This window comes from Eleginops maclovinus, chromosome 19 (genome assembly GCF_036324505.1).
Source record: "Eleginops maclovinus isolate JMC-PN-2008 ecotype Puerto Natales chromosome 19, JC_Emac_rtc_rv5, whole genome shotgun sequence".
Lineage (NCBI taxonomy): Eukaryota > Metazoa > Chordata > Actinopteri > Perciformes > Eleginopidae > Eleginops > Eleginops maclovinus.
In genome coordinates this window covers 24579037-24604508 of record NC_086367.1, presented here as the reverse complement: position 1 = coordinate 24604508, position 25472 = coordinate 24579037, and the positions used below count along the sequence as shown (strand labels likewise).

General features: G+C 43.6%; 6 protein-coding genes across 13 annotated transcripts; 2 read left to right on the top strand and 4 right to left on the bottom strand.

The window, feature by feature from the left end:
- Nucleotides 1-301: 301 nt before the first annotated feature.
- dnajc5gb (DnaJ (Hsp40) homolog, subfamily C, member 5 gamma b) lies at nucleotides 302-5190 on the bottom strand. Of its 3 annotated transcripts, none has more exons than XM_063909319.1 (6): nucleotides 5004-5190; nucleotides 2846-2989; nucleotides 2537-2750; nucleotides 2249-2402; nucleotides 1801-1866; nucleotides 302-1178 (listed from the first exon to the last, which is right to left on the bottom strand). In XM_063909319.1, the coding sequence occupies exons 2-6, from the start codon at nucleotides 2956-2958 to the stop codon at nucleotides 1126-1128; spliced, it is 600 nt and encodes a 199-aa protein (XP_063765389.1). In that variant the 5' UTR covers nucleotides 2959-2989; nucleotides 5004-5190; the 3' UTR covers nucleotides 302-1125. The 3 variants fall into 3 exon arrangements, with proteins under 3 accessions (XP_063765389.1, XP_063765390.1, XP_063765391.1); XM_063909320.1 differs by having other exon boundaries at nucleotides 1801-1863; XM_063909321.1 differs by lacking the exon at nucleotides 1801-1866.
- A 560-nt stretch (nucleotides 5191-5750) lies between these two features.
- tp53i3 (tumor protein p53 inducible protein 3) lies at nucleotides 5751-12222 on the bottom strand. 5 transcript variants are annotated; one of them, XM_063908507.1, is made up of 7 exons: nucleotides 12138-12181; nucleotides 10474-11401; nucleotides 8887-9066; nucleotides 7462-7729; nucleotides 6768-6980; nucleotides 6381-6577; nucleotides 5751-6034 (listed from the first exon to the last, which is right to left on the bottom strand). In XM_063908507.1, exons 2-7 carry the CDS (start codon nucleotides 10492-10494, stop codon nucleotides 5828-5830), a joined length of 1086 nt encoding a protein of 361 aa, XP_063764577.1. In that variant the 5' UTR covers nucleotides 10495-11401; nucleotides 12138-12181; the 3' UTR covers nucleotides 5751-5827. The 5 variants fall into 5 exon arrangements, with proteins under 5 accessions (XP_063764577.1, XP_063764581.1, XP_063764578.1 ...); XM_063908511.1 differs by having other exon boundaries at nucleotides 11262-11401; nucleotides 12138-12165; XM_063908508.1 differs by lacking the exon at nucleotides 12138-12181 and having other exon boundaries at nucleotides 10474-10806; nucleotides 11262-11536.
- Nucleotides 9885-11805, top strand: LOC134881286 (tripartite motif-containing protein 16-like). The gene is given in 2 exon segments (XM_063908505.1): nucleotides 9885-10885; nucleotides 10888-11805. Coding segments are annotated over 2 exon segments (1110 nt in total). The 5' UTR covers nucleotides 9885-10305; the 3' UTR covers nucleotides 11418-11805.
- Nucleotides 12223-13965: 1743 nt separating the features above from the next.
- On the bottom strand, nucleotides 13966-16993 carry cenpo (centromere protein O). The gene is made up of 6 exons (XM_063908512.1): nucleotides 16791-16993; nucleotides 15871-16022; nucleotides 15522-15669; nucleotides 14853-15124; nucleotides 14541-14700; nucleotides 13966-14420 (listed from the first exon to the last, which is right to left on the bottom strand). Exons 1-6 carry the CDS (start codon nucleotides 16810-16812, stop codon nucleotides 14311-14313), a joined length of 864 nt encoding a protein of 287 aa, XP_063764582.1. The 5' UTR covers nucleotides 16813-16993; the 3' UTR covers nucleotides 13966-14310.
- A 321-nt stretch (nucleotides 16994-17314) lies between these two features.
- Nucleotides 17315-21140, bottom strand: LOC134881289 (putative deoxyribonuclease TATDN3). Of its 2 annotated transcripts, none has more exons than XM_063908513.1 (11): nucleotides 20963-21140; nucleotides 20100-20743; nucleotides 19979-20011; nucleotides 19574-19647; nucleotides 19418-19502; nucleotides 19210-19272; nucleotides 19018-19127; nucleotides 18732-18787; nucleotides 18353-18465; nucleotides 18197-18277; nucleotides 17315-18111 (listed from the first exon to the last, which is right to left on the bottom strand). In XM_063908513.1, the coding sequence occupies exons 2-11, from the start codon at nucleotides 20151-20153 to the stop codon at nucleotides 17968-17970; spliced, it is 813 nt and encodes a 270-aa protein (XP_063764583.1). In that variant the 5' UTR covers nucleotides 20154-20743; nucleotides 20963-21140; the 3' UTR covers nucleotides 17315-17967. The 2 variants fall into 2 exon arrangements, with proteins under 2 accessions (XP_063764583.1, XP_063764584.1); XM_063908514.1 differs by having other exon boundaries at nucleotides 18197-18274; nucleotides 20963-21137.
- Nucleotides 20263-25472, top strand: fuca2 (alpha-L-fucosidase 2). The gene is given in 8 exon segments (XM_063908504.1): nucleotides 20263-20688; nucleotides 21083-21270; nucleotides 21352-21569; nucleotides 21571-21692; nucleotides 22024-22234; nucleotides 22493-22683; nucleotides 24343-24451; nucleotides 24619-25472. Coding segments are annotated over 8 exon segments (1368 nt in total). The 5' UTR covers nucleotides 20263-20497; the 3' UTR covers nucleotides 24757-25472.

Sequence of the window (25472 nt, the reverse complement as noted above, 5' to 3'; positions counted from 1 at the left end):
AGTAGCAATATAGAGAGAAACAGTTAGCTTAGCATAAAGCAGCAATACAGGGAGAACAGCTAGCTTAGCTTCATATCAAGTAGCGATACAGGGAAAACAGCTAGCTTAGCACAACAACTTGGAAATAAGGAATGGAAATAATGACAAACAGCTAGCTTAGCACAACAACTTGGAAATAAGGAATGGAAATAATGACAAACAGCTAGCTTAGCTTAGCTTAAAAACTGAGAAATGTGGACAGGAAAACAGACTGGAAATAAGGAGGAATGTTGGCATGGTTCTTTAAAAACAAACTCTCATATTTAATCCAGAAAAACACCAAACAAAAGTGTTGTTTTATTTTCTAACGTGGTTTCAAGGGGAGTTGCAGAAGATTTCCAAACCCTCAGAAACTCTTTGCAGAGCGTCTCAGATTATAACTTCAACGCTTAGTGACGACAGAGGTCATTGCAGTCATTATTATGCTAAGCTAGGCTAACCACATCCCGGACCCAGCTCTATACTCATACCGAGTTATGATTTGATCTAATTTAATGCCTAAAAATGAGACAAATAAGGAGCCTTTCGTGTTGTCAACTAACTGTATTTTAAAGACTCTGCAATAAAACACCTTATTTTGAATTGTCCGATGACAACATTTTTACCCAAAATGTGAATAAGCGTTTCTCCCAAAATGTTGAATGATTCCTGTGTTAAAGTCAGCATCATTTATTTACAGAGGACATCCAAACACAATACACGACATAGTTTCAGTCAGCCCTGTTTCTATGACATGTGTTTATGAATCCATCGAGTGGCTTTAAGATAACATCTTGCATTAAAAAAGTATTAAAACATCTCGGCTATCGACAGCCAAAGTGTCGTCAGACCATCGTGGCAGCTTTCAAACATGAAAGTAAGATATTAAAGTGCACAAAATTATATTCCAGAGCTTTGATCTGCATGGCTTTTGTCCCTGCAATCCAGACACTTCCCAACCTTTACTGAGATGGGATCAAAGACAAACCCACTGGTATTTAAACAGAGAATATGGCACATTATCACCGCTGGACCTCGCGTTTCAGCCCCTCATAATATATACTCATCCTCTCTAAAGCGGTCGCTGGTGGTCGAGGTTGCAGCCGCTCACTTGATGCCGTTAGTCGCTTGAGGCTGAATCACGATGGGTGCATTCTCACCTGCAGGCGTAAGAAAAACAGACCGTTTGTTAAGTTTCTAAGCTCTTATTTGTCGACGTTTGTTGCAAATGGACAACATAAATTCGGACACCCTTGACCACAGTCAAGACATGACGCTATGTTTGTGCATCGGTACGGAAGAGGATTAGGATTAGGAGGATATTTTCACATCTGGTCGTAATCCTTGTCCGTGCATCGGGAATATTAATTGGAATAAGAAACACTGAGTGGATTTAGTTAGAGTTGCATTATTCTAAGATTAAGTTAAAATACTTGTATAAACAGAAGTTTGACTATTGATATATAACACAATCAATATGTAAAATGATGTACAACACATTCTGATATTTTGCTTTCTATCAGGAATTAAGGACATATAATAATATGAATAAACAGATATAGGTGTAAGCAAACAGGTGTGTTAATAAGCAACAACAACAACAACAACAACAACAACAACAACAACAACAACAACATGTTGTAAGCAGCATCCTGCACCAAAGAGACATGTTAGTAGGTGATTTGTTAAACACAAAGCCAGAAGCTGCTGAAACCCAAACTCCGCTCCAGTGAACGCGTGATGCTCAGATTAGTGAAGCAGCCGAGGACAGGTGAACTTTACCTGAGGAGTTGACAGCGTTTTCTGAAGGGCCAGGGCTCGGCTGAATAATTATTACATGGTCTCCTGCTGTGAAGAAGAAGACTTAACACTGAGCAAAGCCCTCAGTGTGTTGCACAACCTTTTTCCTAAAAGTTCTGAGTTTTTTCAAGTATCTGGATTTGTTTCTGAATGTCGACTTTTATAAATGTTTGATTACTTTTCCTAAAAACGCAATTTCTTTTCAAATGTCCGATTATTTTTTCAAAAACTGTTCTGACTAAAACTGCCGGCTAATTCTGTCTGTATTGCCCTAACATCGTTTCCAATTTTTCCAACGTGCTGCCTTTCTGCCAACAGATCTGATCTGTGTATCATGAGAGTTTTGAAATACCAAAAGGGACATCTTATTTGTCCTCCAACAAGCAGCTGGAGGACATCTGTCGTGACTCCAAAGGAGAGAAAGTCTTACCTGCATCCTGATCTCTGATCTCCGCCTCGAGGTCTTCTGGGTCCACATAGACAAAGTTTTCCTCGTCTTCGGCCGTCTTGCACTTCCCACAGCAGAAGCAGCAGCAGCAGAGACAGCAGCAGCAGGTGAAGATACTGCAGCACACCACCAGAGCCTGGACACAGAGGGGGGGGGTGTTTCTTCATGTGTTGTGATTTGTGTTTCTATATCTGCATCGTTTCTGAAGCTGCAGCACGTCTACACCTGTCGGCCTCCACATCTAACACACATGCAAACGTTGCCTCTCACCTTGAACCAGCACTTGGACATGAGGAAGTAGTACTTGACGCTCTCGTCCCCGAACTGCTCGGCGACGTACAGCCCCATGGACCCGTACTCGTCGTAGATCTTCCGTTTGTTCTCGTCACTGAGGATGGAGTTGGCATTGTTGATTTCCTTGAATTTTTCAGCAGCCTCCGGGTTGTCTGGGTTTTTATCCGGGTGATGCCTCAGCGCCATTTTCCTGTAAATAACAGAGAGAGGGTTAGAACAACACGCTGTTTAAAAGAATCTGGATACCAAGAGAGAAAGATATATGGACCCTTTAAGGGAACACACCTGTACGCTTTCTTTATCTCCTCTGGAGACGCTCCTTTCTCCAGATCCAGGATCTTGTACAGACTGTCTCCTGCTGTGGACATCTTACGCTGAGGTCTGTTCTGGTCCTCCATGGTTCAGGATATGGCAGCTATAACTATACACCTGAACATCAGCAGGAGAGGACTCTTTAAAGTAGAGACTACATACTGATATACACCTGAACATCAGCAGGAGAGGACTCTTTAAAGTAGAGACTCTACATACTGATATACACCTGAACATCAGCAGGAGAGGACTCTTTAAAGTAGAGACTCTACATACTGATATACACCTGAACATCAGCAGGAGAGGACTCTTTAAAGTAGAGACGCTACATACTGATATACACCTGAACATCAGCAGGAGAGGACTCTTTAAAGTAGAGACACTACATACTGATATACACCTGAACATCAGCAGGAGAGGACTCTTTAAAGTAGAGATGCTACATACTGATATACACCTGAACATCAGCAGGAGAGGACTCTTTAAAGTAGAGACTCTACATACTGATATACACCTGAACATCAGCAGGAGAGGACTCTTTAAAGTAGAGATGCTACATACTGATATACACCTGAACATCAGCAGGAGAGGACTCTTTAAAGTAGAGACACTACACACTGATATACACCTGAACATCAGCAGGAGAGGACTCTTTAAAGTAGAGACTCTACATACTGATATACACCTGAACATCAGCAGGAGAGGACTCTTTAAAGTAGAGACACTACATACTGATATACACCTGAACATCAGCAGGAGAGGACTCTTTAAAGTAGAGATGCTACATACTGATATACACCTGAACATCAGCAGGAGAGGACTCTTTAAAGTAGAGACACTACATACTGATATACACCTGAACATCAGCAGGAGAGGACTCTTTAAAGTAGAGACACTACATACTGATATACACCTGAACATCAGCAGGAGAGGACTCTTTAAAGTAGAGACGCTACATACTGATATACACCTGAACATCAGCAGGAGAGGACTCTTTAAAGTAGAGACACTACATACTGATATAGCCTACACCTGAACATCAGCAGGAGAGGACTCTTTAAAGTAGAGACTCTACATACTGATATACACCTGAACATCAGCAGGAGAGGACTCTTTAAAGTAGAGATGCTACATACTGATATACACCTGAACATCAGCAGGAGAGGACTCTTTAAAGTAGAGACACTACATACTGATATACACCTGAACATCAGCAGGAGAGGACTCTTTAAAGTAGAGACACTACATACTGATATACACCTGAACATCAGCAGGAGAGGACTCTTTAAAGTAGAGACGCTACATACTGATATACACCTGAACATCAGCAGGAGAGGACTCTTTAAAGTAGAGACACTACATACTGATATAGCCTACACCTGAACATCAGCAGGAGAGGACTCTTTAAAGTAGAGACTCCACATACTGATATACACCTGAACATCAGCAGGAGAGGACTCTTTAAAGTAGAGACTCTACATACTGATATACACCTGAACATCAGCAGGAGAGGACTCTTTAAAGTAGATACTCTACATACTGATATACACCTGAACATCAGCAGGAGAGGACTCTTTAAAGTAGAGACACTACATACTGATATACACCTGAACATCAGCAGGAGAGGACTCTTTAAAGTAGAGACTCTACATACTGATATACACCTGAACATCAGCAGGAGAGGACTCTTTAAAGACCTGCTGACTGTGAATTATGGACCCTGGATCACAGCTAAACTGTTTACCTGAGCAGCTGTCTCTGTAATAAAAACCCTGGACTTTCGTTTCCCCCACAGTGTCTCTCTTATTAGGTTGTGTTTGTAGTGTCTTTATCTTATCTTGTATACACCAGCCTCTTACATTTATACCACCTTTAATGGTTTATAATCTCTTTGAGGAAGTAAATAAAGCAAAATAAAAAGGTGAAGTGAAGCATTCTGAAAGTCCAGTCAGCCCATAGTGCTAGTTATAATGCTAGTAAAACAAATAGAGTTTAAGTTATTTAAAAACGCGCTTAATTAGAGTAAAATATTAAACTTTAATCCCTTTTATTAAAGTTAAATCCTGTAGGGTGACGTCACGACCAACTGCTAACTGAGTTAGCTAACTTTAGCATCGGCTTTAAGTCTCACCTCCCGGAAGATTGAATGTCCTCTTTCTGTGTCGGATCATAAAGCCCGATGTGTGTCTGCTGCTGTCGGTAACTGTTGTCCCATAAAGTGAAGCAGTTTGTCAGGTTTGTATCTTGTAAAAACTTGTCCTAATGAGAAACAGAGGAAAAAGTTCCGCAGAGAAGCAGGAAGACACCGGCAGACCGGAAGTACGTCACGTAAACTGCGCAAATGTATGAAAAACAAAATAATATAAAACAGATTTATAATAAAAACACATCGTTTTATTCAACGCAGCACACCAACCAAGCTAACACAAATAACTACACCTTTTTACAGTTTTTATTTATAATTAATATATAAATAGTGATTATCCTGGACCAATTATAGTCAAACATCTGCAAAACAAGTAAAATAGTTTGCAAATTCTACGTTACATTTGAATGTAGTGACGTTTTTCTTTAATCAGATTACTGTTTATGAGTCGTGGACCCTGAGTCGTGTCCGTACCTGTCGCTGTGGTCCTGCCTGATGCTCACCTTACTATTTCTCTGATGGCTCCCACAGGATTGTTGAGATCCACCTGGATTCATCTTTCTCTTATTTATAGACACATGCATTCTCAAGCATCTGGACTACATCTGTTGTAAATGTATTACGTCTTTAATTTCCACAAGACATCTACTGCACGTCTGTCCGTCCTGGGGGAGGGATCCCTCCTCTGTTGCTCTCCCCCCATACAATGTCTGTCAATAAGAGACACTTCAGCAGAATCAGAGGATTTTATTTAACAGACATCACCACGAAAGGTTTCCTTTACACCAGTCCGAATCCGACTTTAAATCTCATGCTGCTTTTCTCTGATCCTCCTGGTTCTGAGGGATCACATTGATGATGATCTTCCCCATGTTCCTGTTGGCCTCCATGTGTCGGTGAGCGTCGGAGATGTCCTCCAGGCTGAAGCTGCTGTCCATCACCGGCCTCAGAGGCGACGGCTCGGAGAAACCCGGTAACACCCGGAGAGAGAAGTCCTTCACCAGGTCCTCTTTGTACTGAGACAAAGACAGGGTCAAAGCCAAAGACACAACATAAACGGAGAGGGAGAATGTGCACACTACTACAACAAATACAAACAATTGTTAATAACACACAGCAATGACATCATTAATAAGATCAAAAAGCAAAATAATGATTATAAATAACTTTCAAAATACAATAAAATAAATAGCAATACAAAATAACTAAAAACTAAACAAATACAATTATTAATAATTACTTTACAAATAAAATAAAACACAATATAATCCAAACTAAACTAAATGTATAACAATTTAAAGTACTTACATATCTCTATGACCATAAAACATCAACAAAACAAACAACATGTGAGTATGATACCTGCAGGCTGCGGGGGCGCAGCAGGCTGCACAGCAGGGACCCTCTCTTGGACAGCAGCCTCCCCAGCAGCTCCCCCTGCACCCCCCGCCCCCCCATCAGGCCGTACAGCACCCAGCGGCCGTCAGTCGCCAGACAGCTGATGTTCTGCTCCCAGTTCGACCCCCCAACACAGTCCAGGATCACATCCGCTCCTTTACCTGGGAAACAACAGGGAGTGGGCGAAATGCTCATTGATATTTTCCTCCTATTATCTACATTTTTATTGGATTATTGGATTTTTTTGTATTCTTCTTCTTCTTATTATTATTTTTGGAATATTACTATTATTAAATGGAATTAATTAGTTCTTCTTCTTTATTATTATTATTATTATTATGTATAACTCGCCCCCTGTGAAGGCCTGCACCCCCTCAGAGAAGCTCTCCTCTCTGTAGTTGAACCCGGCCTCTGCTCCCAGGCTGGCGGCCAGCTGTAGTTTCTCGGCGCTCCCTGCTGTGACGAGCGGCACCGAGCCGAACCGCCGGACCAGCTGAACCAACGCCGAGCCGACGCCACTCGCTCCAGCGTGGATCAGCACCACCTCCCCCTGCTGCAGCCGGGCTGGGGGGGAGACATTTCATTTATTGATTAGCCTATGTGTGTTTTCTGCCCAGCAACTGCAGATGGGAATGAGCCTCTCTTCTCTTTTTGAGATGATTGTATTTTTAGATTCATTTGGTTTTATACATTCATTTGTAATCAGATGTTCTCATATTTAGTTTGTACTTGTTTCGTTAAAAAAATATTACTAAGCTTCAGTTTGTATATTAGTTGTTTTTTATGTATTTAAACTTTTTATAAAATGTAGATTTAGTTGAGGAGTATATGTTCTTTTTCTTCTTTAGTCTCGCGTTTTATTTTATTTATGTATTTTTTATATATCGATAGTTTGATGTTGTGTTTATCTGTATGTATTTAAAAAACAAATAAAGATTTTTTAGTATTTTCTGATTTATTTAACAACTCTTTTTCCTTTTTTTAAATAAAAATATGAATAAAAAAGCAAATACAGATAAAGGTATTTGCATCCCACAATGAATACCTATGGGCACCAGCAGCTGGTAGGCGGTGAGCCAGGCCTCTGGGAGGGCGGCGGCCTGACTCAGGGTCAGGTTCTGGGGGACGGGCATCAGCAGCTGCTCCGGCACCGACACGTATTCAGAGTATCCTCCTCCGGACAGCAGCGCCATGACCCGGTCCTCCGGCCTCCAGCCCCCCGACACCCCCAGACCCACAGCCTCCACCACGCCGGACACTTCCAGCCCCAGAACATCACTCTCCCCTGGGGGGGGAGGGTACAGACCTCGCCTCTGGGGAACCAGAAACATATTAAAAGAGCACCATGAGTGTTACATGCAGAGTTACCTGCAGAGTGTGTTACCTGCAGAGTGTGTTACCTGCAGAGTGTGTTACCTGCAGAGTGTGTTACCTGCAGAGTGTGTTACTGCAGAGTGTGTTACCTGCAGAGTGTGTTACTGCAGAGTGTGTTACTGCAGAGTGTTACTGCAGAGTGTGTTACTGCAGAGTGTGTTACTGCAGAGTGTGTTACTGCAGAGTGTGTTACCTGCAGATTGTGTTACCTGCAGATTGTGTTACCTGCAGAGTGTGTTACCTTCAGAGTGTGTTACTGCAGTGTGTTACTGCAGTGTGTTACCTGCAGAGTGTGTTACCTGCAGAGTGTGTTACCTGCAGAGTGTGTTACTGCAGTGTGTTACTGCAGAGTGTGTTACTGCAGAGTGTGTTACCTGCAGAGTGTGTTACCTGCAGATTGTGTTACCTGCAGAGTGTGTTACCTGCAGAGTGTGTTACCTGCAGAGTGTGTTACCTTCAGAGTGTGTTACCTTCAGAGTGTGTTACCTTCAGAGTGTGTTACTGCAGAGTGTGTTACCTTCAGAGTGTGTTACCTGCAGAGTGTGTTACCTTCAGAGTGTGTTACCTGCATGTTACCTGCAGATTGTGTTACCTTCAGAGTGTGTTACTGCAGAGTGTGTTACCTGCAGAGTGTGTTACTGCAGAGTGTGTTACCTGCAGAGTGTGTTACTGCAGTGTGTTACTGCAGAGTGTGTTACCTGCAGAGTGTGTTACTGCAGAGTGTGTTACTGCAGAGTGTGTAACTGCAGAGTGTGTTACTGCAGAGTGTGTTACTGCAGAGTGTGTTACTGCAGAGTGTGTTACCTGCACGTTACCTGCAGAGTGTGTTACTGCAGAGTGTGTTACTGCAGAGTGTGTTACTGCAGAGTGTGTTACTGCAGAGTGTGTTACCTGCAGAGTGTGTTACTGCAGAGTGTGTTACTGCAGAGTGTGTTACCTGCAGAGTGTGTTACCTGCAGAGTGTGTTACTGCAGATTGTGTTACTGCAGTGTGTTACTGCAGAGTGTGTTACCTGCAGAGTGTGTTACTGCAGAGTGTGTTACTGCAGAGTGTGTTACCTGCATGTTACCTGCAGAGTGTGTTACCTGCATGTTACCTGCAGTAGGTCCGCTCTGTTCAGGGCCGTTGCATGAACTCTAATCAGAACCTCTCCAGCTTTAGCTTCAGGTTTGGTGACGGAGCGCAGCAGCAGGTTCTCCGGTCCCCCAGGAGCGTCCACACACACTGAACGCATCATTTTAGAGAAGGTCGAGTAACACCTGTTCCTCACCTGAAACTGGAAGTATATACAGAAATACACACTGCAGGAGAGAGAAACTGTAGCAGTTATATATACTGTAAGTATGCTTCTGTGTATGCTCCTACTCTACATTTATCAGAGATATTATTCTGAAATGGACCAATCAGACAATGACTACTTTTACTGTCGCTACTTTAAGTACATTTAGAGGAGAGTACTTTCTACTTTCACTGGAGGAACATTTAGAATACTTTTACTGTGACAGAGTATTCCTACACTCTGGTACTTCTACTTTACTCAAGTACAAGATCTGAGTACTTCTACTTTACTCAAGTACAAGACCTGAGTACTTCTACTTTACTCAAGTACAAGACCTGAGTACTTCTACTTTACTCTAGTACAAAATCTGAGTACTTCTACTTTACTCAAGTACAAGACCTGAGTACTTCTACTTTACTCTAGTACAAGATCTGAGTACTTCTACTTTACTCAAGTACAAGACCTGAGTACTTCTACTTTACTCAAGTACAAGACCTGAGTACTTCTACTTTACTCAAGTACAAGACCTGAGTACTTCTACTTCACTCAAGTACAAGACCTGAGTACTTCTACTTTACTCAAGTACAAGACCTGAGTACTTCTACTTTTAAGATAAATTAGCTCTGTTTCAAACACAGTATCTCAGTTGCGATCCTCTTCCAGGAATGTAGGAGCGCTGGATAACCCTCCTCCTCCTCCTCCTCCTCCTCCTCCTCCTCCTCCTCCTCCTCCTCCTCCTCCTCTCTGCACACAGACCTGAAGTTCCCTCCCCTTCAGATCTGTAGTCTGATGATGGGTGTAACCACACACTGCTGTTCAGATCAGAGCTCAGACTGGTTTCACTTCTCAGGAAGCGATACTCAGAGGAGTTCAGCCTGCCTGGGAAACCTCCTCCTGCTCCATCGGTCTGGATCTACTGAAGGATGTACTGGAGGATCTACTGCAGGATCTACTGAAGGATCTACTGGAGGATCTACTGGAGGATCTACTGAAGGATCTACTGGAGGATCTACTGGAGGATCTACTGGAGGATCTACTGGAGGATCTACTGAAGGATCTACTGGAGGATCTACTGGAGGATCTACTGCAGGATCTACTGAAGGATCTACTGGAGGATCTACTGCAGGATCTGTAGTAAAGGACAGGTCACACACCCTGCCTCTCATAAAGCTCCTCTCAGCACCGCTCGGTTCTGTTCAGAGAGAAGGAAATATCTGACTAACACTCAGAGGAGAAATGTCTCAGAGAGGAGTTCAGCCGGACCTGGAAACCTCCTCCTCCTCAGCTGCATTACAGAAACATGAGTTGGTGGAGCCCTGCAGGGAGCTCCATGAGAACATCTGCTCCCATCACCATGAGGAGATGAAGCTGTTCTGCCGCACTGATCAGCAGTCTATCTGTTACCTCTGCTCTGTGGAGGAACATAAAGGCCACGACATAGTGTCAGCTGCAGCAGAGAGGACTGAGAGAGAGAGAGAGCTGGAGGGGAGTCGACACAGCATCCAGCAGAGGATCCAGATCAGAGAGAAGGAGGTGAAGCAGCTTCAGCAGGAGGTGGAGGCCGTCAATCGCTCTGCTGATAAATCAGTGGAGGACAGTGAGGAGATGTTCACCCAGCTGATCCGTCTCCTAGAGAAGAGACGCTCCGAGGTGAAGCAGAAGCTCAGATCCCAGCAGGACAGGGAAGTGAGTCGAGTCAGAGAGCTTCAGGAGGAGCTGGAGCAGGAGATCAGGGATCTGAAGAGGAGAAACGCTGAGCTGGAGCTGCTGTCACACACAGAGGACCCCCTACAGTTCCTGCACAGCTACTCATCACTGGATTCCTACAGTATGCACGTGAGATCACTCTGGATCCAGACTCAGCCTACAGGGGGCTGATGTTATCACAGTGGAACAGGAGAGCTACTTTAAGGAGTAGTTTCCTGGCCTGTTCTTCTATTCTCCCAGACAGATTCACTGATAATGAGCAGGTCCTGAGCAGGGAGACTCTGACTGGTCGGTGCTACTGGGAGGTGGAGTGGAGAGGACTAGGAGGGGTTTCTGTAGCGGTAGCATACAAGGACATCAGCAGAGCGGGGGGTTCTGATCAGTGTGTGTTCGGACGTAACGACAACTCCTGGGCGTTGGACTGCAACCATCACGACTTTAAATTTAAAGTCTGTGTTCGTCGCTCCTCCAGAGTGGGGGTGTACCTGGATCACGGGGCAGGTGTTCTGTCCTTCTACAGCATCTCTGACACCATGACCCTGCTGCACCGAGTCCGGACCACGTTCACTCAGCCGCTGCACGCCGGGGTTCGGCTCTATTACTTTCACGGAGACACGGCCGAGCTCTGTAAACTCAAATAGACGGGGCTCCGTAAAAACTGCATTTAGGTTTGCAGTCCTTCATTTTATTTTGTTGTCTTTGGTTTTTAATGGTTTTAATTTTATAATGTGTTTCTTCATTTTTGTAAAGCATTTTGAATTGCCTTGTGTTGAAAACGTGCTCTATGAATAAACTTGCCTTGCCTTTGAAATAGTCAACAGTAACATTCAATAATAAGTAAACGTACCGTAGAAATGTAAAACCATCACTATTACTATTTATTCATTTGGAAAACAAATAATTAAAAGAATGCAACAAAATGCGATAAAAAAACATGATGAATTTTGGACCGTTTTGCTTCCCGCACATGTCACCATTAAAAACCTGTAGCTGGCAGAAGTCTCATAAGTATGTAAAGAAGCTGGGTGTTAAACAACAACACAGCTGTACAGGAGAGGCAGAAAAATCAAGAAGAGGAATTCGTTTTTAATAGTAAAGACGTTCAGTTCTGGTTTGACGGAGGGTCCCTGAAGTATCCAGGATTAGGACCCATTACGCAACGCGCATGCGCAGTGAAATCCGAGTCTGCAGCCTCAAACTAACTTTAGAATAAAGTGTTTCAAACTATTAAATAACCTGCTTTAAAGTTGGTTTATGAAGAGAACATGCATTAGTTTATATTTTAGGAGTTGAGCTCTCTTTAAATTACATTTCATTTTATTCGACACAGTTTACAGTTGAAGCATTAGAGATGTGTTTACCTGCAGAGGTATCAGCAGCTGGTCCTCTCTGAGATGATTCTGAGGGGGTTTGTTGTTCCTATGATCCAGAGGAGCTGCAGTTTGGCGGGAGGGATCAAACCGAGAGGGGCTGGACTCTGAGAAGCTGGGGACTTAAAGGGAAACTGCACAAAAAACCTGATAATGTGACTATTTTCTGCAGAAAAGCTACATTTAAGCAGATCTAGCTGACATTGTGCAGCATACTAACACTCATTAACATTTAACAAACCATTGGTTTATTATTCAGTATTCTGGTTTCATTAAATGTGTGCAAAAGTACCAAATATTAATAATACTTTATTTAATCTGTTTTGCACTTGACAGGTTTTTTAAAGTGCAAAATAAATCTAAGATAAAATGAAGGAAAATAAATGAAATAATTAAAACAGAGCAATGACATCAAGGACAACAATACAAGTCAGTATGTAATGTTTTTTATTCATATGATTGTTTTTTGTGTCTCTCACATCTGATTGTGACTGTGAATGGCTGAGAACACATCGGGCCTGTCCGACTTTATCTGTGATTGCATTTATCTGATTTCAAATACAAATAAAATGACTGGCAGGAAGACTGGTTGCATTATTATCAGAGTACTAGAGCTGCAGAAAATGAGAGTCATTGTTGTTGAGTAACCTGAAATCCCTTGAGGGAATGTGACAGAAGACAATGAGCAGCAACCACCTCACCTTTCCTCACAATATTATATCATGTTCCACACAAAGAGAGGCAGCAGCGGAGTATCACCGCGCTGAAGGACGGAAAAACTGGTAAACATACCAATTTTGAACTTTAAAGAGAAACCCTACGAGACGTCTTGCTTCCATATAGTGGAGAAAATCCACTTCCAGGATTTATTTTACAATCTGTGTTTGTGTCTGTGGATTTCTACTTAAAGCAGCAGAGGTTAGCATTAGCCTCATTTGCTCATTTAATCATGTCAGAAAACTTGTAGTATAAAAAATCATTGTGTTAGTATAGAGAAAACAATGGAAAGTACTTTTATATGTTCAAGACATTTTAAAATAATCTCATTCTGAAATGTGAACACTCAGAAAAAAAAGCAAAATTCTGGGAAACTTAAACATTCTTAGAAAAAAGTCTAGAGTGATGCACATGCACACACTACAGGAGGGAACGCCACAGAAAGATCATCTTTAACACACAAGACTTTATTCTGCCTTGTTGTGCACTCTCCCTCTGCTGCAACACGGTGAGTCTCTCCTGTTACCTTCCTCCACTGTCTCCTGCAGATGGATCACAGCTTCAGGCGTTTCCTGCAGAAAGATCTGAGAGTTCTGAACCAGCGGGAGGAGCAGGATCTGCAGAGGAAGCTCGACCTGCTGGACAAACAGCATCGCTTCACCCTCAGGCTCCTGCAGCAGAGGAGGGAGGCGCTGGTGAAGGAGAAGAGGAGGGTGGTGATGGTGAAGACCTGCGAACCTAAAGCCACCGTGAACATCGCCATGAGAGAAATCAGAGCGCAGACATCTGAGAGATCCTGCAGACTCCTCAGCGCGGAAGAGGAGCAGAGGTCGGTGTCAGCTCCTGTGAGGCGCAGAGGAAACATCCACAGCAGCATCTCTCTCCTGCAGATGAAGAACATCGCGAGGATCGATAAGATCTCGGAGAAGGAGCGAGCGCTGCAGAAGCAGAGAGACAGGGAGGAAGGGGAGAGGAAGAGGAGGGTCCAGATGGAGGAGACGCACAGCAGAGTGACAGAGTTCATACAGAGACTCCGGGACAGAAAGCACCAGGAGGAGGAGCAGGAGAAACCTCCGTAGAGGAAGAGTCGTACCTCAGGAGAAACGGTTTGCAGGTTTTTATTGTAAACATCGTAAACACATACTTTATATAATAATACGTTTATAATTCAAGAGGTGTCGTATGATTACTTAAAGGGTTGGATGAGGGTTAGAAACTCAAACATAATTTAACAAAGCAGAATAAAGATGAGACATTTTTGGTATCTCTGAAGACAGCATCAGAAAGAGCCGTCTGACAGCACGCTGAAGAGGGGGAAGCATTCTGAATAAAGCTGAAATACAAACTGATATAAGGTGTTTTATGAGACTGCAGAACGTCCACAGCAGTACATCACTTAGCCTCTGTGACTTAAATGTAGAAAAGCTTCATTCTTTTTCTGAATAAGCTACAGGATATTTCCCATCTTCCTCATGGCAGTCAGAGCTTTGTGCACCGGAGTCTCCAGGAGGAGGCTGCGGATCTTCATCCACTCCGCAGAATCAGGAAGCTCTTTGTCTGCAGAAAACACAAATACTAAATATGTAAATTCATAATAATTTATTAGGAAGAAGTATGATAACAATAACGATTCTGGTTCTGATTATTGTGGAGTAATATTTGTAGTGAAGGTGGTACCGTGACACTGGAAGGAGACCCGCGTGGGGAGGCTCCTGCAGGCATCGGAGTAATCGAGCGAGCAGAGGAAGGCCGTGTTCTCCGCAGGAAGCTTGAACAACAGGACGAGTAACGAACACAGAACGTTGCTCTCCATCACCTCCACGGAGTCATGCAGCTGCTGCTCAACAGACAGGAGGAGAGAGAGACTTTATTCTGATGAACACAGGAATAAAGCCCTCTTCTGACGAGGGATTGTCAAAGCCACAACTTTAAATAAATACTTTTACAGGAACCTAAATCAAAAACCTATAGACTCTCAAAGTGTGTGACCTTGACGAGCTGCAGCTGCTGCTTCCTCCCTGTGTAGGCGTTGAGGTGTCGGCTGAGGGGGTCCAGCAGGGTCCGGAGGTCGGTCTGAATGCAGCTCTGCTCGATGAGGAGGGTCAGCGGGATGAAGGGCGGGACGTCGTGGCGGACGAGCCTCACCGCCGGCTTCACATCAAACTCCAGACTGAACCTCTCCAGATAGACGCCCTCATACGCAGTCGCCACCGTCACACACACTCCCTTACCCCGAAGAGTCTTCATGATGTCGTACCCGCCTGAGGGGCGACAAGGACAAGCAGCAGACCTCCAGGTCAGAGAGAAACACTGAGGGGAACACTACTTAAAGGGTTACTCTATTATCAAAATATCAAGCAACTTTTGAGTAGTGTACTAATGGTGGAAACAGTTATGGAAAATTATGAGAATTCAAAAACCTTCTATAAAATTGTTCAAACGTTTTGGGGAAAAACAAACACTTTCAAATCAATTCAATTCAGTTTAATATGATATACAACAGAAGCAAAAAGAAAATCTCAAGATAAAAGAGGCTGAAAACTGACTTTTAAGGCATTTTTCTTTCACAAAATACTTGAACTGATCACATATAAGCCCCCCACAACCTGGCCGCCACCTAGTACCCACCCCCCCAACCAAGTGATACCAAGTTTGTACCAATGGTGTGATGAGCGAGCAGCAAGTCCTTCAGCTCTGTGTGTCGAGCCATCAGTCGCAGAAGATCTGAGTTCTCAGAGTCTTCCTCCATTTCTTCTTCATCTTCACCACGCTGTTTGTCCAGAGACGCAATCAGTTTCTGGAGATCCTGAGGAGCAGCGACAAGAAAACACACGAAGATCAGCTGAATACATAACATGAGTGACACACAGGGGCGGGACATCTCTCAGCTGGTTGAGCAATCACAACAGAGATAACCAATCAGAGCAGCCTGGGCTCTGGTTTCAGACAGAGGGTGAAAAGAGGTGCTGCAGCACTGGCAGTCTGAGAAACATAAATGTGTCCTCACCCTGTGCATCTGGATCTCCACCTTCAGCTGCTCTCTCTGTCTCCTCAGAGCAGCAGCTTTCTCCTGCAGCTCCTTCAGTCGACTCGGCTGCTGACTCTGAATTTTCTGGCTCCTCATCTGAACCTCCAGCAGACTCAGGTGACTCAGGACATCTGAGGGGGAACAAACAGGAACACTGCCATTAGATTAAATATGAATCAAACACAATAACACATTTCTTCTCTGTGAATGTCACCTGATATTCAAAAGGTCACATGACTTTAGTATGGGGATTTAGGGTCTTGTAATAGAAGTTTGCTTTTCGCCTGTGGCCTCACATAATTAATTTAGGTCAAAATGTGTATGGAACCCTGTATCCCAGCAATAAAATCACACTGGGATTACAACAAACGTTATTATGCATCACTACTTACACAAAAGCGTCTGATAATTATACATAAACACTATATTACCTGAGTATTTGTTACCACAATAGTCCAGTATTATGATTCAAGAAGCTTTATTCATCCCGAGGGAAATTGAGGTGCATTTCTTACTTACTTCGACATAAAGTACTCGGTAATAATAGGCTCAATATAATCCCTATTAGTGTTTGATTTAGTCTAAAATAATCCGAATATTGTGCTTTTTTTTAACTTTGTTCACGGTAATGATACTATCAACACAGCATTAAGACATAATACATGTATGTAAGACTGGGCTACCCTTATGGAACAGGAGCACATCATTAATGAACATAAACAGAACAGTAAGAGGGTTAACTCTCAAAACCCGACAGAGGAATGGTTTTTAAGCTCAAAGACTTTAAGGACTAGTTTAGCTTCAGTTAGCATCAAAGCTAACGGAGCATCACAACAAACTATAACAGCTAGCTTAGCAACCAGCTAACTACCTGTACCGATAAACGTACTCTCCCTTACCTTTAGTAGAAGCTCCCTCCATGTCCTGCAGGTGTTTCCCTTTATTTTTCGGTCAGTTTAAGGTTGAATAAAGACTGCACTCAGATGTAAACATTAGCTTCTAGCTGCGGAGGTTTTTGATTTTCCCGGCTCGTCCTCACGTCATCACGTAACCACGCCCCTTTGCGTCAACTTGGAAAATAATGTAAAATAACTGAATTATTGCAGCAAATAATAACAAAATGTCTACAACTATTATGGATTAACCATTGAAATAAAGTGGACTTACAGAAATTAAAGTTAAATAAAGTAAATTAATAAAAAATAAAAATCATATTTAGAGAGGCTGTGGCTCAGTGCCCTGATGTTCACATCAGTGGGAGCACTGGTTTCAGTCCCACTGCAGTCAGCATGTGGTTGTGTCCCTGGGCAAGACACTTAACCCAAAATTGCTCCTGTGGGGATGTGTAATGAAGCTCAGCTGTTGTTTTGGTTGCATGACAACGTGTTCCTGAATGCATCACGCACATTAAAAACATCCAACCTGTGATTTAAAATCTCTTCTTCCTTTATTTAAGAAAATAAATGGAGATAAATAAGAAACTTTGAAGTAAAGGTACATAGTCCACACACACACTGTTGGTGTTTTAGATGTAATACTTGTGTAGTGTAAGCTTTAGGTCCAATGTTGGTAACAAATATGTAATAAAGCTGGGGGAGAGAAGTAATATTCAGCAGAACAAATCCAAACATTTAGAAATAAAAGTTGTAAAATTACGAAGAAAACTTTTCAGTGAATAACTTGGTGAATTTAAGGAAATAAATCCATGTTCTCCCCCATAAATCTACTACTTAAATGTTACAGTGTATTCACTGTTCTAAATGTACGAGTATTTTATTTTACACTGCCTCTTTAATTTCAGAGGATTTCTAAATCTTTTGTCACAAAGGTATGATTTAATAATATGAATCACAAAAACTTTACACAAAAGATAAGATTTTCTAACAAATCTGAGTTTTTATCTTGTAAATTTACCCCTTCAATTACAGAGAATAAGCAAGGTGTTTTCCACCTGCATCTCTGCAAACAGTCCAGGTGTTCCTTCTTCCTACACCTGGTCTGATTATACTGTATTACATTTAACAGGGAATCTTTGTTGGATCCGATTCACCAGTCTCTGAGCATTTAGGGTCAGTTTCAGGGTCTGAGTTTGTTTTTGATCCTGGGGAAGAGTCTGAGAGCGTTCTGCGTGGTGACGTCCATCACCGTCTGCAGAGAGACTCCTTTGACGCGACTGATGAACTCTGCAGAGACCACCACGTTCCTCGGCTCGTTCCTCACCTGCAGACAGAAACACATCAGGAATAAAAAACTTTAAATATCTTCTTCATGGAATTATTTTATTCAGGTGTTGATTTTATCGTACCTGTTTTTCCGGGCCGAGAGCGGGAGAGTCCGTCTCCAGACAGATGTTCTCTAACGGCAGCTGTTTCACCAGCTTCTGCTTCTTAGTGGGAAATAAAACAGATAATTAATCACTAATCTTTAAAGGTGATGAAGATAAATGAGTGAAGATGAGTACCTGCTCACTGCGGACTATAGAGGGGGGGATGGAGAAGTAATACCCAGCTTTCACCCCCTCCATGGCCACTGAGGGCTTTCCATCGAACGCATGGAGGAGAGCTTTCTCTACGCCTGGGGGACAGAGAGGGGAAGTGCAGCTTATTATTATATGTATTTTAAAATATAATAGAAATCTGAAGAAATGCAGTTCATCTACTCAAATAATGTCTGATATATAAAAAACTGGATTAAAGTTTATCTCTAAAACTAAATAACAGAATCCAAACTGGGAAATGCAGTTTATAACTTCAATAAATACAATGTTAAAAACCCTTTGTTATTTCATTGCATCTACTCAATCATCATGATAATAAATTAAGTCAAAGAATATGTTCTACCTTGCTCTTTGAGCAGCTGGATGGTGGGTCGTCCTGCAGAACGGGAGTGAACATTTCTGGAAATAAAAAGCAATCTTTCATTTCCTGCACAAACTGAGACTGTAAAAATATCCTGTGATTAAAAACTGCTTTTCGTATTGAATGTCTTTAATATGTATCTGGCACTCGATATGTGTCTCATATTGTGGTCATTAGAAGGAATTTAACCCACCCAATTTCAGACATTTATTTCTGAGTTTTATGGTGGGATCTAATCAGGGCTCAGGTTTCCTCCATCGTTACTCACAGAGGCAGATCCAGCTCTTTGGCGATCTGAGCCTGCCGGATCAGGACTTTCCTCTGGACGTCTTTATCCGTCTCCCCCTTCACAAACCGGGGGGTGAAATCCAGACCGACCTGCAGCACCACGGGAGGGGGGGGGGGGTTTAATAAACATGTATATCATAAAGTCACATCCGAGATAATGTCTTATATTTACCTCTCCGATGGCCACCAGCTGGTCTTTGTATTTCTCTATTAGAGGCAGAGCAGCATCTAGATCCTGCAGGAGGACAAACACCGTCACGCTTTACTCCTCCATCATCACAGCACCACTGCAGGGATTACTGACACACCCCTCGTTAAACTCCAGATTAAAAATGTGATTTATTTGTAACAGTTTGTGTGATCCTTTAATCTGAGTTTACCTCGAGAGAGGCCCCCCTCTGCTGCTCCGGGGAAAACTCCTGAACCGGGTGGACTCCCAGGCAGGGAAAAACAAAACCTGGGAACCTGAGCAAAAGAGGAGAATCATCAGTACAAAGAGAACATTTAAATGACTCCACTCATAATGACATAGTTACCTCTGTGTCAACTCAATGATCTTCTCAAATTCCCCAGCATGTTCGGCCACAGCTAATATGGCCAACAATCCAGCCTGGGAAACAAGAGCAAAGCACGGATGGACTGAGGTACATTTACTGGGATACAATTAAGGGGTACACTAGTGATGCATACTGAACTTCTGACTGCATCGAAAGCTTTAGCTATACTACTTTCATATTGTTATTACAAAATAATTCAACTAATCAATATTAAGTAGTAGTTGAATGATCAATAACCAAACTGCATTTTAAAAAAAGCTTTAAGGTTTGGTAGCGACACTAAAACCTTGAATTCAGGAGTTAGTATTTATGTTTTATGTTAGAGACTTGTACCACAGAGTATTTGAACTCTGTTTGCAGCCTTGTGTAGCTGACACCACTCACCTGTTTCGCACTCTGCACCACCTCCTCTAAGTCCTGACAACACACAGAGGAACATGTGTCGCTCAATAAGACATTTCATGTGTAAAATAAAACCTTAACGTGCTTTACATCTTCTACTGACCTTGTCAAAATCCTTGGCGGAGATGTGACAGTGGCAGTCTACGTACCCCTGCATGAGGACTCAGTGCAGCGTTAACAGCATGCTTTAAAAACACAACAGTACCGACTTCTGCAAAGCGAGGCGACCTGCGCATGCGTAGAGGAGTGGAACGCAGCGTTGCCACGGGAAGAGGCGTTCCATCCGACGTGATGGGTCGAGGCTCAGCAGTGGGACGGTCAGCTGACTGAACTTTCGAAAGGACTTAAAGGAGCCGCAGCTTTTATCGCAGCAGCTCTCTCTGATGTGTCCCTGTGATTTAATGTCTCGTGTTATTGTATTGTAAACGCTGTGCTTCATCATGTGACGGTCCCTGGGTGCTCCGGATCTTTGAACAGCACTCGGTGATTTTCAGCTGAAAGATGGCAGCAGCATCGGTGTGTTTCCTCCTCCTCCTCTCGGTGCTGTTTTGCTCCAGCCGAGCGAAGTTCGAGCCGAACTGGAGTTCGCTCGACAGCCGACCGCTGCCCGCGTGGTTCGACCAGGCGAAGTTTGGCATCTTCATCCACTGGGGGGTGTTCTCCGTGCCGAGCTTCGGAAGCGAGTGGTTCTGGTGAGGACGCCATACACTTTCCCTGCTTTACACTACATCGCTAGGAAATAGTGTACTGCTATAGGTTCAGTTTAGCAATACATAGAAGCGACTAATATACAAAGGTGGAAGAAGTACTCAGATCTTTCATTTAACTAAAAGTACCAATACCAGATTGTAAAAATACTTTGTTACAAGTCCTGCATTCAAATAACTGTTTGTTAGTGAAAGTACACTCATATTGACAGTTAGATTAGGCCTATCTAAAGTAAAAGTAACCCTGATGTAAACTTACCTTTCAGTTAAAGAGTTGTGTGTTGTATTCTTTGGTGTCTTTGAGCATATACAAGTCTTTAACCATAACTGGCAGTTGATATAGTGTGTTGTGTTGTTCCCCCTGTGTTTCCTGGGTCAGGTGGTACTGGCAGAAGCAGCGGCTGCAGCCGTACGTTGACTTCATGAAGAAGAATTATCCTCCGGACTTTAGGTATCAGGACTTCGCTCCGCAGTTCACCGCACAGTTCTTCGACGCCAAAGAGTGGACCGACATCTTCGCCTCATCGGGGGCGAAATACATCGTCCTGACCACGAAGCACCACGAAGGTACGAGTCCTGAGATGTTATTATAGCTCTATGGAAGGCTTGAACTGCACATATCTGCGATGCATTGTTTGGTATCTGCAGGTTTCACGCTGTGGGGCTCGAAGAACTCTTGGAACTGGAACGCTGTGGACGTGGGTCCGAAGAGGGACCTGGTGGACGAGGTGGCATCCGCCCTGCGCGCTCACAGCAACCTGCGGCTCGGACTGTACCACTCTCTGTTCGAGTGGTTTAACCCGCTGTTTGAGCAGGACGCTGCCAACGACTTCAAAACGAACGACTTCCCCTCCGGCAAGACTCTGCCCGGAGCTGTACGAACTCATCACCAAGTACAGACCCGAGGTTCTGTGGTCGGACGGAGACGGGGACGCTCCGGACTCGTACTGGAACAGCACCGGGTTCCTCGCCTGGCTCTACAACGACAGGTAGCACACAGGAGAGATCGGACACTTTAATAACTTTTAGTGAGATTTCATACACAGTTTATGTTATTAAAGGGATGCACTGATCGCACACTGCAGATACCGGTGGATAAATGTGGCCATGACGGATCTTTATAATAAGGAACCCGTACTGGTCCCACAGAGGGGACACTTGGTATTTCGGGGTCTTGAACTGGCGACCTTCCGTTTCCCAAGCCAAGTTCCTCTCAGAAATTCAGAAACGCTTTATTATTAGCTCACAGGCAATCATTACAAATAAGCAGGATCTATAAGTGTGTGTTCCTCACGTACACATGACCGTTATTTCCCACAGTCCTGTGCGGGACACGGTGGTGACGAACGACCGCTGGGGCTTGGGCTCCATCTGCAAACACGGAGGTTACTACACCTGCAGTGACCGCTACCAGCCCGGACACCTGCTGAAGCACAAGTGGGAGAACTGCATGACCATCGACAGGAAGTCGTGGGGGTACCGACGCAACGCGCCGCTCAGAGACTACATGAGCATCCAGGAGCTCGTAGCCGTGAGAGAGTTATTCATTATAAATAAGAATAACAAATATTGATTGATAATGAAAAGTAAAGACATAATATATAAATAAATAATACAATAGTGATGATAAAAAACTCTGCTTTAGTAATCATTATAAATAATCTCCATTAATGGAAAATAAAAGCGATTTAAAAAACATTGAAATGAGATGAAGAATTATTACGATTGAATGAAATGTATTTGACAAATGTTGTATTTTATAAAATGTCTATGATATATTTACCTTCAGATGCTGGTGGAGACGGTGTCCTGCGGGGGGAACCTGCTGATGAACGTGGGCCCGACCCCCGACGGGAGGATCCCCCCCCTCATGGAGGAGCGGCTCCGGCAGATGGGTCGGTGGCTTCAGGTCAACGGGGGGGCGATCTATAACACGAGTGCATGGAGGGCCCAGAACGACAGCCAGACCCCCAACCTGTGGTGGGTCTCTGATAGGGACATGAGAGCGTTTCATTCAGGTCTTCATATTAAGACGTAGAAGTCCAGTCAGCTGGGGAGGGGCTCAGGGCCCTGGGGGAGAGCTTCGTAGGCTGCTGGGACAAGAACTCAACATCAGCAGGACTGAGGAGCTGGAACTCCTGAAGCCCCCCCGGATAAATAAGGTCCATCTTATCTTACGGCTCCAGTGAGTGGGAGGGCTTTTAACGGCCATTCTTGCAACTATACATATTCACACTGCCCGGCAAAAAAAGGCCCCCCTCTAGTACCCGTTGGACCGCCTTCAGCTTCACGGCACACATTCTCTGTGGCATCGTTTCCCCGAGCTTCTGCAACGTCTCAACATTTATTTCTGTCATTATTTTTGATCTTGTATTGATGACGGGAGATTCAGACCACTGATCAAAGTCTTCTCCAGCACATCCCAAAGACTCTCAATGGGGTTCAGGTCTGGACTCTGGGGGGGCCGATCCATGTGTGAAGTGATGTCTCATGCTCCCTGAACCACTCTCTCACAGTCTGAGCCGATGGATCCTGGCATTGTCCTCTTGGAACATGCCCGCTCCATCAGGGGAGAAGAGATCCATGGATGGAATAACCTGTCCTTCAGGATATTCAGGGAGTCAGCTGACCTCATTCTTTGGGTTGCTGAACCTAGACCAGACCCACTGCAGCAGCTCCAGATCATAGCCCTGCCCCCACAGGCTGGTACAGTAGGCACTAGGCATGATGGGGGCATCACTTCAGCCGCCTCTCTACTTACCCTGATCCCCCATCACTCTGGAACAGGGTCTAGACTCATCAGACCACACCTTCTTCCATTGCTCCAGAGTCCAATCTTTACGCTCCCTAGCAAACTGAAGCCGATTAGCTTCACTGAGAAGTGGTTTTCTTACGGCCCCAGCTGTTTAGTCCCACTCCCTTGAGTTCCCTCCGCATTGTGCGTGTGGAAATGCTCTCTCTGTCACTACTAACCATAGCCGTGAGTTCTACTGTTGTTTTTCTACCATTTTTACCATTCATACCAAACGTTTAAGGGATCACGATCATTCAGGATCTTTTTCTGACCTCACTCCTCCCTGGAAGAGGATGTCCCCCACTGTCCTTCCAGTCTTTAATAATGCGTTGGACAGTTCTTAACCCCATTTTAGTATTTCAGCAATCTCCTTAGATGTTTGCTCTGCTTGATGCCAATAACTTGACCCTTCTGAAACAGATCGTCATCTTTTCCCCGACCACAGGACATGTCTTTCCACAGGACTGTTTACAGATGAGAAGCTCCTCTCTGCATCGGTTAGGGTTACAACTTTCTGCCAGCTGAGACATAATCACACATGCAGTAATTATCCAATGGGAGGCTCTTACCTATTTGCGTAGTTGGATCCAGGTGGGGACCTTGTTTTCGGCCAGCAGTGTATACATAAATATTACAGACATGAGAGACGGATTGTTATTCAGAGCAAAGATTAAAGGCATAAATAACTAAGAACTCACAAATATGAGAAAAGAAACTCGGATATTGTCCCAGATTAAAATGATACAGTTTGGATATTCTGAGAATTCAAAAGTAAACACGAAAGAAACGTTGAAAATATATCAAATATTTGCACATTTCACCACCTTCTGTCTCTTGTGTTCCAGGTACACGTTCAGACCGCAGGAACAAACCATCTTTGCCATGTTCCTGGAGTGGCCCAAAAATGGATCTGTGGTTCTGAGTGAACCTTTGGTAACACCCGGGGTCACTCAGGTACTAATACACACACACACACACACACACACACACACACACACACACACACACACACACACACACACACACACACACACACACACACACACACACACACACACACACACACATACACACACACACACACACTCAGAATACATTGAAAGCTATATAATATATTTCAGGTGGAGCTGCTGGGTGTCGGGCCCCTGCAGTGGGTGACGGCGGCCCCCACAGGTCTGAGGGTCCTGCTGCCCCCCCTCCCTGTCAGCGAGATGCCCTGCGAGTGGGGCTGGAGCCTCCGGCTGAGCGGGGCCTCGTAAACAGGAAGTGACGGAGCTGCGAGCTGTTACTAAGATCACAATGAACAGGAAGTCTTCTTGGTTTATCTTAAACTTGTTTTGTGATGAAGTTGAAGTCCTTCTGTTGCTGCCTTCTTTCTACTGTACGCCATTTTGCAAGTGTTATGCTTTTAACTGACAGGAGTGACTTTGCAGATGAACATCATGAATACAGAATATTATTTTCTTTTTTATTTAAAATTCAAAAGGAATTAAACATCTAAAGAGATCAACAAATCTCACAGAACAATAACGTGTATATGAATGTGCACAGTACGTTCTGGAAGTATATGTTCACTTTGATGCTATAACCTTTGCTTTTACTACAGGTTTTTTTATTAATGCAGGACTTGAGGGTCCTTCTTTCCTGGCAGACCCGCCCCCCCACACACACACATAGACTGGAATAATGTGCAATCACACTGTCTGTAGATATGACACTGTGTGCGTTATATCCTCCTGCAATTTCACAATTTCACCATGCTGTGCATTTTGTATTTTTGAATATACTTATTGAGGTATAATAAAGCATTTCTGATCTGATCTGTAACTAATCTGTAGCATTAACAGTTTTAATGAAGGATCCACCTGCAGTTGGTGAACGTTGGGACATTAATTGTGTAATTTGTAAGAAATAAATTGTACTGAAGTGGATCCTACTGTGTTTTATCAGTGAATAAATATAATGTTGAAGCACA